General features: G+C 37.8%; 1 protein-coding gene across 6 annotated transcripts in view; it reads left to right on the top strand.

Moving 5' to 3' along the window:
- The window catches only part of SYTL2 (synaptotagmin like 2), a 54269-nt gene that overhangs the window by 17352 nt on the left and 20897 nt on the right, over window positions 1-16020 (top strand). For 5 of the 6 annotated variants that reach the window (XM_084227050.1, XM_084227051.1, XM_084227047.1 and 2 more), the window contains 4 exons: window positions 6582-6730; window positions 8835-8970; window positions 14888-14960; window positions 15503-15602. In XM_084227050.1, coding sequence (XP_084083176.1) covers window positions 6582-6730; window positions 8835-8970; window positions 14888-14960; window positions 15503-15602 — 458 coding nt within the window. Of the gene's footprint in view, window positions 1-6581; window positions 6731-8834; window positions 8971-10195; window positions 10294-14887; window positions 14961-15502; window positions 15603-16020 lie in introns of those variants that run through there. The other variant, XM_084227052.1, reaches the window with a different exon arrangement.

The following is a 16020-nucleotide window of genomic DNA, read 5'->3' as shown; positions in this document are numbered from 1 at the left end:
TGAACACTGCTTAGCACCACATGATTTTCCAAATACAGTGACTGTTCAGGAAGTAGATAAATTTTATTCTCTAGCAGAATGTTCATGTCATTATTCATCCTTTTTACCTAAGCCAGCTGACATAAGAATGAAGGTGGGGAGAATGGTCCCAGCCCACCTTGTAAAACACCAGTAAGAAAAACAGGCCTGTTTTTATCTTGATCAGGTAAGAGATACAGCATTGGACTACACTAAGAAATAAGCTGATACCATTTGTCCCCAGTATTGATTACTACTTTGTCTACTAGTAGCAGATAAATTGTTTGACAGGATGATGATTGTTTGGGAGTGATAGTGAAGCAGGGGAGATGAGATTTATTTTGTATGGTAAAAGAATGTACTGAATGGAAAAAAGTGGATACTAATAACAATTTTAACCTGTATATTGAATACTCCCTCTGTAAGCAAGGTTTTCCCTACAGTTCCAAAAACTTTCTTGGGAAAACTTATCACATGTTTGTACCTGACACTGTTTTGTGTTATTAAGTGCCAAACTGAAGCCTTTGTCTTCAGATTGGATCAGTCTTGATTTGTAGTTCACCTGAAATCCTAAATGCAACCTTTTCTTTTGCACAGCAGGAAAGATGTCCTTGCTGGTAGTGTGAAGCAAGCTATGATACAGGCTCTTCTGCTCACTTATATTTGCTTGTATGTGTCATTTGGTGGGGCTGGTTTTATGCCTTATATGTCTACTTTTAAAGCCTGTGAAGAGCTGGGGACACTGTGTGAGCAGAACCTGCCAGTTACATATTTTCTAACAACCTTTCCAGCCCTTGTTCAGATTGTCCTGTGCTGCTGTCCAGGCAGGCTATCATACCAAAGGTGTATTGTCACATGACAACTGTGCCTTCATTGTGGGGGTTGGGTTGATCAGTTTGATTTGGTTTTCCCTGTCAGGTTTACTTGAGTTGCATCAGAAGACGGAGGGGAGGCCATTGGGGAGTCTCAATGAAAATCCTTTAAAATAAGCAGAGAAACTAAACACTGTAAGTCTGTTCTTGAAGTAAAACAATTGGAAGATAATAGAAGCTGCTAATACTGGCAGACCTTGAAGACTCCTGCCTCCTGTAGCAAGACTCAAGAGTCTTGATACTGATTTCCTGAATGGAATAAAGTGAAGCTTCTATATGCTAAGAAATGTTTCAACAAATTCACATATTCTTTGTGTCTGCCTAGGGAGTATCTAATTACATGATCTATATAATTCATTGCATAAAAGGAAGTTTGTTTCAAACTTGACAGAGCAACTACTAATAGGAGAGTAAGTCTGAATGCTAAGTGCAGATGACATAGTAGAAAGGCACAAAGGCATTAAGGCCACTCACTATCTGTAGTGCAGAATATGCATATATTTTAAATGAAACAGGGGGAAAATGTACCAGTCTGATGCCCCATGTGTGGCCATCTGCTAGGAGAGAAATGCACAGCAAGGTTAATGTGGTCAGCGTGTTTCACAGCCACTTGTTAGCACAAACATTGGGGGATAGTAGTTTTGGTTCCAGATTCTGATAGAGACCATATTTCAGTGGGCAGCAGAGCTTCATATTTTTTCTTCCTTCTTTCCAAAATCAATTGACTTCTCACACCTCCAAGCACATAACTCATTCATTCTTTCATTCTGATGCTCTAGGCTTGGTTGTGTCTATCTCCCCTCTGACTTGAGAGACAATGTCAAGTCTTGTCATCAAGACTTGTGCTGACTACAGCCTGGTCAGTTCTCCAAGGACACAAAAGCAAGATGATACCTGAAATTTATTCATCAGGGTACTGTTAGTAGATTTAACACACACAGGCTTCTGAATAAGCATAAAATGGAAGGACATGCATTACTACAAACAGAAATGGCTTGCTTTATCATGTATCCAACTACTTCTAACTATCAGAAATCTTGCTGTCTAGAGAGACACCAAAAGCAAGAATTAGAGGTGTTGCTTATGAGGAATTGTGATGGCAAGGATGGGGAAAGGTTGCATAACCCCACAGGTCTGCTTTGTTCTTTCTAGTATAGCCCTCAAAGACTTTGAGATTATATTGCTCTATTGTTTAAACCAATTAAAATGTAACTGTTGGGTTTTTTTTTTGTTGTTTTTAGGGTTTTATAATGTCATGTGCAGCTACCATGCAAAAGATAGCTTACTTGCAATTTGGGACTGCCCACTGCAAATATTTTGGGTGTAGTTCTAACAAATGCCAGAACAGACTTTCTTTCTATACCTTAAATAGATATTTACAGACTAAAGAGGCATGCTCATGCAAGGTGGAATGTTTGAATAATTACTGCTTTGTCCTGTAAACTTTTTGTAGTTCTTTCCTATTCTGAAAGAAGAAAAGAGAACCTAATCAACAAGTCTAACTCTTAAAATGCCTGGTCTAATATAATTTTACTCCTCTTCTTGCATGACTGATAGTACAAAAAGTTTGTCTATTCTGTGTCCAGAATATGACCCAGAACCTAAATCCTTTGTCTTTTTGTTGGTTTGGGATTTGTTGTTATGCTTGCAGCAAATAGAATTGAGATAAAATTCATCAAATTTCTCTTTCCTTTCAACTTCTCCACTTATTTGGTATTCCATTTGCAGAAAAGAGGCTTTGGAAGTTAATTTGTAGATAAGGTGTGGTAATATCAGGATTTTTAAAAGCTTTATTTTGTTATTGAACTCTAAGGTGCTTTTTCCATATGTTCGGATTAGGGTGTGTGGGACAATAATGAATCTATCTTTGAGGCAAACACAGACCTTGATCTAAATCCTCCTTCATTCATCACAAGGGGAATATGCTGGCACCACACGGATTTTCCTGTCTGAAAAGCTCATCTTAAGCTGTCAATTGGGGTATAAGGTAATCAAATAAGGTGTCAGTAGTCACATCTTGCAAATTCTATGGTGACTTGTAATGTAGACTGTTAATAAGGCAGGTGCAGGGGAGGGAATTGAGACACTGAGGAGGTGTAGATGAAAAATTTTAGGTACAGGTATATTTTGCTAGATACTCTTTTTTCAAAAACAGGGATGAGTTGTTACCTCTTTGCTCATGCAATGACCTATTACAGTACCCTACAAAGCATAGGATAAACCATTCTGGATTTGGTGATAAGGTTGTCAGGGCTGATTGGATCAGAGCAGATTTCCTGCCTTACAGTGATACCATATGATCTGGCCCACTATCAGATGTTCCAGAGGTGAAGAGGAACAACCCAGTTAATCCATTCTAGATTCTCTGTTTGCCTACAGAGTCATGGACAGTTTACTTTCTTGAGCTTAAAGTTCCTATTGGAGAGATGGGCACAAGCTTCATTATTACTTTAGGCTGTTTCCTCTTGAAAAACTGTAGCATAAAATAACTGCCATTTTAACGGAGCACAGGGGGACTCCAGAATACATACTTGCATCATACATAAAGGTCTTACTGCATTTTCTCCTAATTGCAAACTTGGCAACTGAGCCCGCAATCTGATTCGTAATCTGGATGTCTACTAGTTCTTTGATCACCAAGAGAAAAATTTAATGGCTTAGTCAGCCTCTTTGTTAACTGGGGAGCTGGTGTAGAATCAGTTGTTGGCTTCTAGTCCTGTTGTGGTTTGCTGGAAGGCTGATGTAGCTGTGGAAAACCATGGCTGAAGTCTGATTCTCCACAGTTGCTTTCAAGGTAAACCACAATCTATGTCTAATTCCTAGCAGTCAAACAAACCCACATAGTGCAAGCACTTTGATGTAACTGCTAAGACCTCCTCCTAGCAAATCTTGAGAATTCAAGGAGCATTTTAAAAATTCTCATTTGTTACAAAAACAGTTTCAGGCATTATAAGTCTATGATGTATTGGTGAGCACAGGGGGCTTAAAAACTTTTTTGTTGTCAAGACCTAGAACTAATTGTCTTTCTGATAATGGAAATCTGCTTCTTTATTTGTGGCTGGAGAATGCCTAGAAATAGCTTTAATACTTATGTTGTTCATAGTTCCTCAAAAACAATGGGACTGACAGGCTAAACACCTCTCTTGAAAAGGCAAGTAAGACAAGCTTACTTTGAGGTGAGATAGCAAGTCTGTTTAAGTCAGCTGCTGTCAGCATCTGTCAGTTCTCACCCTACAAACCCTATCAGGCAGGCAGGTCATTTGTAAAGGAAGTGCTTTGAAAATTGAGAGCACTTTTATACCTGTGTTAGCAAGTATAATTAATTAATTCCCAAAGTCTAGAAGGCCTGTTGAGCTGGTGGAGTTAAGGTACACTAACTCTCAGAGGCAGCAAGCAGAGATGGGAGCAGGGTGCTTTCACTTCCAGACAAAATGAGAGCTGCATAGGCCAGGTGACATTTATTGAGTCTAGAGCTGTGACAAATCCATGTCTCTGTCCCTGTCTGGTTATGTTAACTGGTCACAGATCTGAGAGTCCTGCAGGCAGGTGAGCAGGCTGCACCAGCTGAGAGGCCTGGGATCCTGTCCCCTTCCACAGCCCAGCTGAGCTTCCTCTGCTCTGAGCTGACTTGTAAAGGTTTCCAACCACACCCCACAGTTTCAGTGGCTGAATACCAAGGGTAGAGGGGTGAGCAGTGTCTGGGGTGAAAGGATTGAATCAAACAGGGTGAGGACACTGAATACTTGTTCTGTGACTCAGTACCCTCCCGACAGAGAACCTCCCTTGGCATATGTTGTCATACTGTCCCAGAGCACTTGGTGCCCTGCAGGCTGTACAAACAGCTGAAAAGCCAGTCCCTTGCCCTAAGGGGCATCACTTCCGAGAAGACAAATAACACGTGTGAAAGAAGGTGAAAGGGAGAAGCAGCCACCTGTGTAAAAAATTTGTGTTCTACATTTCCATTCTTCCTTCTGGCTGCATTTATAAGCTGAGTAATATATTTGCTGGAGGACAAAGGGAACCTACTGATGTGTTCCTGCTTCAACTTAGAACACTTGCTTAGGAAGGGTATTTAGTTTGGCCCTTGGAAAAGCACAGAGGTAGGGAGAAATTTTAAATGACCAAGTAATACTCTGGACTGCTGAATCTTGGAGTTAAAAATGCCAATGGGGACCTCAATATCTGACAGCCTAAACTGCATGTAGTAGGTTTGAGGCACCCCTAGTAGGGACTGATTTTTGACAGTACTTTCAAAATGAAGTTTTAAGTACTCAAATTGTAATATACCTGATGCATTCAAATAAGGCTTTTCATATCTGGCCATACAACGATGAAAGAGAAATTGATTGACAGATGAGAATGGTCTCTCTTAGTTTGAGGGTGGGGACTAGCCCAGTGTCATTTCTCTGCTGCAAATGATTGTCTGTATATGACAATCAAATCTGCAAACTCTAATTAAAGAGCTGTCATCAGAGTTAATTGATTGTACCAGAAGATCTGTCCCCTAAACACATGAGGAATGTCATACTCTGAACTTCCTTGGGGTTAGGTTAGATGATCTTTAAAGGTCCCTCCCAACCCAAACCATTTATGATTGTCCATCAGGCCTGTGAAAGACACCACCATTCATTCCATGGCAATGTGGACTGAGCTTAGCCTTCAAGTCTCAGTAAATGGACCTGATTTCATTTCTCCCTTGGGCTCTGTTGTTAGCTTATTTTGCCGAAGGGAAGGACATAAATGGAGAAGGAAGATGAAGTATCACTTGACTTTTTATTGTTTAAGTGCTCTCTAAATCTGTGTGGTAACTTCCCTGATCTGCAGGTAAGTCTCCAGGCCATGTGTAAGCATATGCCTAATATGTTACATGCCTAACAAGGAAAAAAACCAACCTCTCAAACTGCCCACAGCAACTACTTATTCTGTTAAAGCATGCCTCATAAAAGCAGGAAAACCCTGTAGCCTGAAAGCAAAAGATTAAAAATTTGTCTCCCAGTTCTTAAAATGACTGTAGTTCACATGATGGAGATATATACATATATAGATTAAAAAAACAAATAGCACAAATTTATTTTGTTGTTTCTTGCATGTGATGATGTTTTTCTTTGTAACTCATTGTATTCATATAAGGATTTTTGTGTAATTTATGGAAAAAATTGCCCCATGCTTCCAGTACACATTTGGACTTTGTGCGTATAAAAGCAGTGCCAAAAAAATCCTGAAGAGTCATCTTCTGGGCCTCAAAATAGCCATGCTATTAATTTTGCTAGAGACTTTTAATGCTGTTCTACTAGCTTGTCTCAATTTTAATCTTGGAAAACTGGCCTTTGAAGGCAGGAAGTCAAAATCTGCAGTTACTGGAGACTTCCCTAGTGCTTGAGTGTTTATTGTAGCAAAGCTGTTTGGTTTTTTTTTTCAAGAGTTACCCTCAGAGCATAGGTTGAAGTAATAAGGCTGAGGCTCTTCCCTTTCCAGCTCATTGTCATCCTTCAGAATTAGATAAGGAGCATAACAGGTGAGAAGATGGAAATAGCATGTGGAGACAGTGTTAAAAAAAAAATCAACAAACGAAACACAACCCTGCTCTCCAAAACAAAAAACAAGCAACCAAAAAAATCTGACTCTTTTTCCTGTTCACATAGGTATGTGAAGTATGTTTATATCTCATTTATTCATTTTCCTCTTCCTTAGGCATTTACCAGAAAAAGTCAAAGACCATGTTCAGCTGAAGAATATGAGTGGGCAGTGGTTTTATGAGGCCAAGTCGAAGCGGCACAGGGATAAGATCCACGGAGCAGATATTATCAGAGCTTCCATGCGCAGGAAACCTGCCACCATTGGTAAGCATTTGGAAATTTGTTTTGGTACTTTGTTTTGGAAAGGCTGCCTCTTACTTTGCTAACCTCAGCCAATGTTGTCTGTGAAATACAGGGATACTGGTCTCTCTACAAATGGAAAGTGATGCAAAGAAGAGACTTCCCATGTAATTTACAGTGGAAGCTTTCCTCTCCCACAGTGCTGTATATGAAAGAGCGGTGTCTGCTAACAGAGGGGACTGGCTTGTGTTTATGTGGAGGATTAAAAGCTCTCTGCACTCCCAGACTCATTCTCATTTCCATTTCTGAGGCCCTATGAGTTATTTAGACACATGCAAAGAATCCGAGATTGAGAAACTTGCTCTTTAATGTGAATTTCCAAGATTTCGGTGCTTGGTTTGAGACCTTTGAGGCTTAATGGCAGGCATCACAAGCTAGAGATAGTAGTTATAACTAACTGAAATATATCTGCTGAAAGCTCTGGCAGCTGTGACTGGCATCCTGTGTCCAGGTGAACTTTAAGTGCACCCATAATCCCCATGCCATGGTGGGTGCCCTGGTCACCATTAACTTTACCTCTTGGAGGGAGGGAGTGTGCAGTCAATCTGTATTCACAAGAACATATTATATAATATCCAGGATTTTACAGACCCCCGTTATAAATCTCTCAGCATCTGACTTTTAATCTAAAGTATCCTGGTCTATTTTATCATTCTTTGCATAGAAAGTGATTTTTTTTAAATTAGTGAAACTGAACTACATCCCCTTCTAACCTCCTCAAGTTTTTCTAAGTCCTTTTGATTTAGAAGGGCAAGACTTAAAATATTCTTACCAAGTTCTACTGGTACTTGTACTATGTAGTATTTTAATTCTATCAAGGGATTTTGCTATATGCTAGTGAAGCAAGTAAGGTACTTCCTTCCATTCTACGAATGGACTACAGTTTGTTGCTGTGTATGAGTTCTGTTACTACAAGTTAACCTTGTTTTCCTCTGTTTAACCCTGTAGTATTGCACCTTCTCAATTTCTATATTTTTAGATATGCTTTTGAATAATGTCAGTTTAGTCAGTTTGAGGTCACTGCTTTGAGTTTTTAAGTTAAAAAGAAAAGGCCTGAAACAGAAAAGAATGCAGAAAAAGAAAACCTTAGGTGGCTAGTGTGGTGTGTTTGTAATTTTGGCTGGTTTTGTACTTGAAGGCTGTGAAAATCAGCTGTAAAATTCTAGCTAAATTTCACAGTAACTTGTATCTTAAAGGAAAGTACTAAAAGCTGTGCCATCTTAAAGGAAAGTTAATTAATCCCAATCTCGTTATTTAAACAAAGGGACATGTTGGCATATTCAGAACTATGTACAATTGCTTGGTCTCAATGACTCATGAGATGGCAAGATATTTTTCCTTGCAGTTATAGATAGCTAAAAATGTGAATAAAAATCTTGTTTATTATTACACACTAAGAAATTCTTTGCTTCTAAACTGTTGGTGAAGTAGAAAAAGCATTAGAGGAAATAATGGAATGTTTTTGCTCTGAAAGGGATTATCGGAATAGGATTTTGTCCCACCCTAAAAAGAAATGCAAATGTATTTGCATTGCTGAATGAGGTGAGGCTTTTTGTTTGTTTGGGTTTTTCACATTACATTTTTAACATCTTATTGTAATTCTGTTCATAAAGGATTGGCCTAAGTGGGTTATGACCAACTTCCAGTTTACTGCTTGGAAAGGGAAAAATTGACTGAATTTCAACATATTTTCAGTTTCCTATGATTTAATCATTTTTTCCTTCCTCAGGACACTGAGGCTGAACTTTCAGTATTTGTTTGACTGCAAGAACTGCAGGATTAGTCTTTACGAGGCTTCTTGTAGAAAACTCCTCCATTTAGGATCCCTTTAAGGTTAAAACCAGATATATCTGGTGTAGTAAAATGAAGTCTTCAGAACAGTATTTGACATTTTTAGCAGCATTAAAAAGGTGTTCTTTAGAAGGCACCAGATCTGCTTCTGAAAACAATTCAAGTATAGTGGGCTTTAGAAATAGCTGTAGACCTAAATGCAAATACTTGTTCATCTTTCTTAAGAAAACCTGTATGAGCATGTGGGTAACAACAATATTCTTTCATCATGTTTTAGCTGAAGTGGGTCAGAACAAAACGAGCAAAGCAAAGATCAGCTGGGTGAACAATGTTAATAAAGAAGTCTTTGAGCCACCAGATCTACATGGCATTGAGGAACATCAAGAAGAAGAACAACAGAAAAGTAGTTGGAGGTAAACTGTTTATCATGCTTAGAATCTATACATATATATGGACTAGTGAAACTTGGGATGTTGTACTTATTTCAAAGGTCACCAAATGTTCCCTTAGAATTGTGCAAGAAAACTGCATGTGACAGACACAATTAACAATCTTCAGCTTGCCTTTCTCAGAAGAAGTTGACAGTCAATCACAGAACGGCTGCACACATGTTCTCATGTCACAATTTATTTTGGTTCCTTGAAATGAGACCTGGATTTTCTAATTAGAATGGCTGGCCATGATCAGTACCCTGCAGTTAGTAATATGGGGACCACAACCTCTGCATGTCTTCACTCAGTTGTTTACTGAAACCGTTCTATCAATTCAGCCTGAATTTTAAACTTGGATTACAGCATTATTGAGGTTAGAAAAACCTATAGAATTATCAAGTCCATCCATTAACCCAACACTTCCAAGGCCACCACTAAACCACATTCCCAAGTGCCACATCCACATGTTTTGAGCACTTCATATGACATGAAGAATTGGAAACTCAAAAATTGCTGTTTAAAATTTTCCAAATTATTTGGCACACAGTTTAAGACCTCTGAGACTTTTTAAGAAGACCAAACATATTTCAGATGGAAAGAACTAGAATCTTTAGATAGCTGTAGAAGATTAGTCAGATTCTACCAAGAAAAGTAAATGTGTTTCTGGAATGGAGAAGCTTCCTTTCAGAGTAAAATAAGACAGTCATCTTTGGTATGCCTGAATTACTACAGTTGTACAGTTGGCTGAATGATAAGTAGTTTCTGAACTAAAAAGGATTTAAGATTAAATCACTTTATCTCAAACCCATAAACATCCCAAACAGCTTTATTTTGTTTTGAAATATCCTGAGTTGATTTCTGAAACAGACACATCTTCTCTTTAAAATACCTTCATGTAATTCATTGGCTCTGTCTACATTTGAGAAGGAAAGTGTTGAAACAGTTGGAGTCAGAGCAGGCAAAAGTGAAATATCTTAAAGTGGCCAGATTCCTCAGTACACTGAGGAAACAAGAACCAGGATGCAACCCAGATAGCCACTGTTTGTGCTTATAGTGAACAGAGTGAGGAAAGAGCAGAGTTAATTCTTAGGGGAACTGCTTTACTTCTGGTTGTGCTATTGATCAGCTCTCTAACCTATCACTTTCTTGTCTGTCTTCTATGTCCTTCTCTGTACATCATCTGTTTTTTTCTTTGCAGTAAGGCTTCTCCTACTATGCATTTATACAATACCTAGTAGCAATTGAACCTTTCACTTTCATGGTCTGCAGTGTGGGCACACATATTCATGGTGAATGGCAGCAAAGGTTGGTGTGAGTCTTAATAATTCTGGCTTGTATCTTTCTTATATTTTATCTCCATCGGTGAACTCAGAGGTCTTTGTTTTGACCACATCTGAAATTATGCTGAAAGAGGTCAAATCAACTGCTTTGTTATAGACTTGCCAAAAATGAAGTTGTCCAAAAAGGATGATAAAGGTTGCTTATCACAAGGGAGAGATCTGTTTTCCTTCCCTGCTGAAGTTAAATGATGTAATAACAGAGTTAGTTGTTACTAAATGTAGGTTTTTTGCAGATGGCTTTTACATTCAGGGGATTGATATGAAGTTATTTAAGAACAGCAGAAGACATGTTGCTGTTTAATATACCTTTTAGATGATTTTACATAGCATGTTGCACATCAGGAACAGATGATGATATTTTTAAGGAAGTATAGTCTTATAATCCTTTTATTATAATAAGAACTCTTCACAAACTGTGTGTGATTGATAAAGTATAATAGATTTCATAGTATGCCAGGGCAGCATCTTCAAAAATACATAACATAGCAAAGTTTAAGAATATGTAGACTTTTTTTTTTAATTGGACCAACTTGATAGTGGTCTTCAACTTGAAGTGATTTGATGACTTATTTCAGATCACAGCCATGCAAAGCTTGATAATTATTTTCCGGGACTCTCTCCTGCCTTTTGCTCCAAATTGAAGTTGATCAGCCTCCATGCCTTGTTCATGTGTACTTGTACTTTCCTCAATGGCTCAAGGTCTTCTCTCTAAAACAAGCTCATACAGTCCAGTGATTTATGAGGCAATTGGAAATGGACCTTAGGGAGTGATCTATCCTATGTGGGTTGGATGCTTACTTACACTGACTTAGCGTAAACAACTTGATTGGATACCTCAGGTCATTTGTTTCTAAAATGTCAAAACCTATGGCAAGCAAATGTGGCATGACTGAAATTCACTGCTTATGATTTTAGTGTGGGCTTAATTCAGGTGGTTAGTCTACACAATATTGTATGTGAGAAATTGCAGGAGGCACCATATGCTTTTAAAATACTCTTCCTTTCTGTTCTTTTGATACTGGAATTTGAAAGAGACTGACCTGGCATAACTGTGGGCCTGTCTCTAAAGGCAGAAGGAAACACAATGGTGCAAAAGCAATAACCCCAGTAGGTGGGGTGGGAAGGGAAAGTCTACAAACATTTAATTTGGCCACTAGGATAGTGGACCCACAAGGAATTAATGCGCTCTTCCTCTCACAATGGAATAGTCTTAACGCAGCTAAGAGGATGAACAAAGTATCATTCTGGAATTTGGGATTGCGTTAAAGGCAGCTCGCAGTTTACAGTGTCCAAATGCTATCTATCTTCAAGCACTTGGACTTTTAAAGCATTTTAAAGTGCTGCTTTAAGAATAAGTTTGTGGGTGTTGTGGGGTTTATAGGGTTTTTCTGTTTGGTTTTTTTTCCCCTTTCTCTAAGAGTGTAGCTTAGGCCAGCACTGGCTTACAGGCACTGCATGAACTTACACAGCTGCTAAGCCGAGGATTGGTCCAGAAGCTATATGATGACAAATTACTCAGAGTAGTTTTGTTCTGGATCCTGTTCTTAAAGCAGAACAATTCTTACTGAGTGTAAAGGAAGTTTAGTTCTGCTAGATCTGTTTGTTAACTGATAAGGATAAAATCCAACCCTGGGGCCAATTGACTACTGTTGAATCAGGGTGCTGCTATATTAGGTAGAGCAACAATATTCTTATAATTAGCAGTGACATTTATTCCCACACCCCAAATATCTAAATGCTATGAATTATTTCTTTTTTGAGTTTTATATTGTTGTAATAATTTTCTTGCATACCGGAGCCTTTACAGGCCAGGTGTGTGAAGTGTCTTTAAAGGTGTAGCCTTGAACAGAATGAGTTTTCAAAGGTGAGTCACACTGTAAATATTACATCTGTCCAGTGAGGCCATCTGTCTATATGCTGAATCTCAAAAAAGGAGGGTTGTCTTTCAAATTATGATTCACAGGTCATGTATGAATCCATGTATTGACAATGCCTGCAAATCTGTAACCCCTTTCTCTAGCTTTGCTCCTGCCTTTGCCTTGTTGCTTCAGTCTGGGACTTGGGCCTTCATTGTGGTTCTCAGCACATCATTTTTCCAAGTTGAAGGGTAGAATTTTTAAAGCCATTTTTAATCTATCAGTTTGGCCTTATACACTTTTAGATTTGCCTTGTGAATGCAGCATATCTAAGAACAGTTTGTTCAGTTTTCTTATCTGTGTGGGTTGTGGGTAAACTCATTTTTAGACCTATTGTTGTAAAACATAGTTATAGGATCCTGGCTCTTGTTTTTTCTCTGCTTTGCTTTATTTAGACCTGGGTTTTCAGTATGTAATGCCAAGCTGTTAATCTTTAATTATTCTATGGTAAGTCTAAAGAAACATTGCATTAAAGATTGTAAGATAACGTTTCATTGAACACACACACAAAGTTACCTCTCTGCCTGTAAAAACTTCACTGAAGAATGTCTTATCAGTTTCTTGCAGCCCAGGGTTCTTAACAGTACTTTTCTTGCTTAAAATGAGTGCGAGGTTGAAGTATTTGGGACCTAAACCTGAAAAACAAAAATTATGATTGTCCTGTTCAGTAGTAGATGTTGCAGAGAAGACACAAAATGCAGGAGCATACGAGTGTGGTGCTCTCAAAAACAAACCACAAATGCTTTATAAAAGCAAGAACACAAACTCCATTTTCTGTAGTTTCCATAATACGTATGTCTATTTTCACACTTAAAAAAATATTTTAGAACTATGGTTAAAAACAATAATGTGGAAGGATATTTTGGAAAAAAAACTAGAAGTTGCAACATTTAGCTCTTTGAGAACCAGAATTTTTTTCTTACTTGGGATCAGCAAATAGTAGAAAGAACAATAGTAATCTGTTAGTAATCTGGTGCATGCATATAAGAGGCCACAACAGTTACTGTCGTACAAAAATGTAAGAACAGTTAATTTTTCACCCTTGAGAGAGATTCCATTACAAGATCAGCTCATACCTTAACGCTCTATCACCGTGCATGGTGGTATGTTTCTTAAAGGCAGTGTTGAATCAAAAGAGCAAGGAAGGGATATAGAAGTTTATAGTTCAGATTGCACCTAGTATTTTTTTGCTAGCCTTATGTTCACACTGCTCACTGGGGTAATCTTCTCCATAATTATGTTTTTTCTTCTGCAAAATGTAAGTGATGCCACTGCTCAGACACACTTAGAAGTCCAGAGGAAAATAGACTTTCAAGGATAGTTTATCAGAGTGTTTGGGGGTTTTTTTCTCTCCTAAAGTTTGACTTTAATTGTGCCCCTTGCAGAAGATGGGAGAGTTGTCCTCCACTCAGGAAGGCAGACTGGTACCAATTACCAGGCTGGAGAGTTATTTGTTAATGCAAGGAGATGAACCTGGAACTTGGTGAGAGGTGGATGCTGTTTCAGTCCTAAGACACCTTGTGTCTCTTCTACTTACCATCCTTAAGCCTTTTCACACATAACAAAGATCACTGAACAAAGAAATACTCAGTTTTGGAATCTCTTTGTACATCTGTATTGGAAAAAACATAGGAATTGCTGTCTTTCCTAGCCTGATATATATTTCCTATCTGGAAATATAAATCTTTTCTGCTTCATATTGTTCCCCCATACCAAAATCACATGTGTGTATCTTGGTTAATGTCAGTGTTTTCCATATAAAATTAGGATGCTCTATATGGTTGTTCTGCGAAGACCATATTGAAATCCATGTCTAACTTCCATCTTCAAAAACCAAATACTTTTTAATATCTGACATGTTTAGGTAAATTAAAGTAGTAAAAATCTGATTGGGAAAAAAAACCTTGCATCATTCTGCAAGTAGATTAAATATTTCTAGAGATAATATGGGAGCTGTCTCTTTTAGCTATTTTAATTTCTCCACATCTGGGTTATACTTATTATCACAAACAATAACTTACTTCACTTATGCAGTCAATCAAAAAAAAACCCAAAACATCTCGATTGAAAGAATAGCTTATAAACTGTACCTCTGAGGGGATGTGTTGCTGTGAGATGTCACATCTTTACTATAGTGGTGATGGGGTTCCTCTGTTTTTTTCTGACTTTGACATTTTGCAAAACTATTTTTCAGTCAGATTTTGACACTATCCTCCAGTTTGGTTTCAGTCCTAGAAGTACAAATGTAGGACAAGGATGGAGATGGCAACACTGATATTGTTTGGAGAGTAGCAGTATTTACTGTATTTATACAGTATTTACTGTAAATATAAAATATATATTTGTGTTTATGTTTGTTTTTATAAAGCTTACTCAGACATCTAAAATGTATCAAAAATATGGTTTCTGTCATGCCATGTAGAAGTTGTGTTGAATTCTTTTACAAGTAAATACATTTTTATGATGAAACAAAACAGCTAGAGTATCCCCTTTCCTATAGGAATGAGGACAGGCTAAATAGAAAAACTGAGCTGTCAAGTGTTTATATTTGAGTCTATATAAGTGAATCTTTAAGCCTTTTTGAAAAAGCAAAAAAAAGTAATGTCCTGTTTGCTGAAGCTGTTATATAATTTTCCTTTACAGTTCTAAAGAAGTAACCCCTGTGTTAACCAAGTCAGAGGAAAGACCTGTGAAGGCAGCAGTCTCATCAGTAAGGGTATGACTGGTACTGAATATGGTAGAAGTTATTTGCTTCAGTGGTAAACATAAGTAAAGCTTTGAGGAGGAAAGATAATAATTTGTAAAAAAAATGAGGTGTTTTTGTTTTAGAGGGAGGTAATGAAAGCCACTAAAGGTTCAGTACTAAAGTGCTGCTACACCTCTAATTGGTGGCTGTTTTTTCTTAACATTATTTCCAATCTGTTCAACTACTGAAAGTGATTGGTCTGCTCTGTACTAATATCACAGAATTAGAGATAAAATTATTTATCTTGCAAAAGCTTGGAATTTTCAAGTGTCTTTAAGTGGTGGCTTCTCTCTGTTGTTGGTGAGTTTAGAAGAACAATATGAGATTATCACTGTCACTTCTGATAGTTTCCTGTTCATATTGTTTAGTTTTTTTTGTCATCTGTCCAATTTAAGAGGTATGCCTTCAGACTCCTTACTGATGGGTTAGTGGGGAAGAGAAAATCACTGCACTTGTGTCTATTTTGTGGTGTAAGAATTTGACTGCAATAGTAATGTTTGTTTCTTTTTTAGCAAAGGAGAAATCCCTTTAATTCCACTGTATCAGATGATAACTTGAACAGTGTGGAATCAGAAGACAGACCAGTCATTGTACCTCAGCTATCAAAGAAGGGTAAATGAACTTGTTTTGCAGATAACTGTGAATTTCCTGTAGGTTTATATGGAAATTATTTTTACTTCCATTGCTTTTTTCTGTAAGAGATCAAAACCTTTTTTGTCTTTAAGTATAGAGAGTTCTCAACTAGCTTATTTCAAACCTCATTGAAAGCATGTGAATGCACTCAGGAAATGGCTGTAGATATGAGTAAATGGATTTTTTTTCCTTTCTTTTACTCATAGGTTTAGTCAGTACTAAGCACTCTGTCTGGGAGGGCTGCTTGTCCTGAACTGATAAGAGAACAGTAAAATTTCCTTGAATTTGGCATAGCTGTCTTTTTGTCCTTTCAATCATTGCTGCTAATTAGCTTGACAGAAGCAGCCTAGCTCTCTTTGGTCCATACTTTTCTCCTTTGTTTCCTTAGTCCTGTTTA

The sequence above is a fragment of the Fringilla coelebs genome (assembly GCF_963513975.1).
Source record: "Fringilla coelebs genome assembly, chromosome: 2".
NCBI lineage: Eukaryota > Metazoa > Chordata > Aves > Passeriformes > Fringillidae > Fringilla > Fringilla coelebs.
This window is presented reverse-complemented; position numbering and strand designations above follow the sequence as displayed.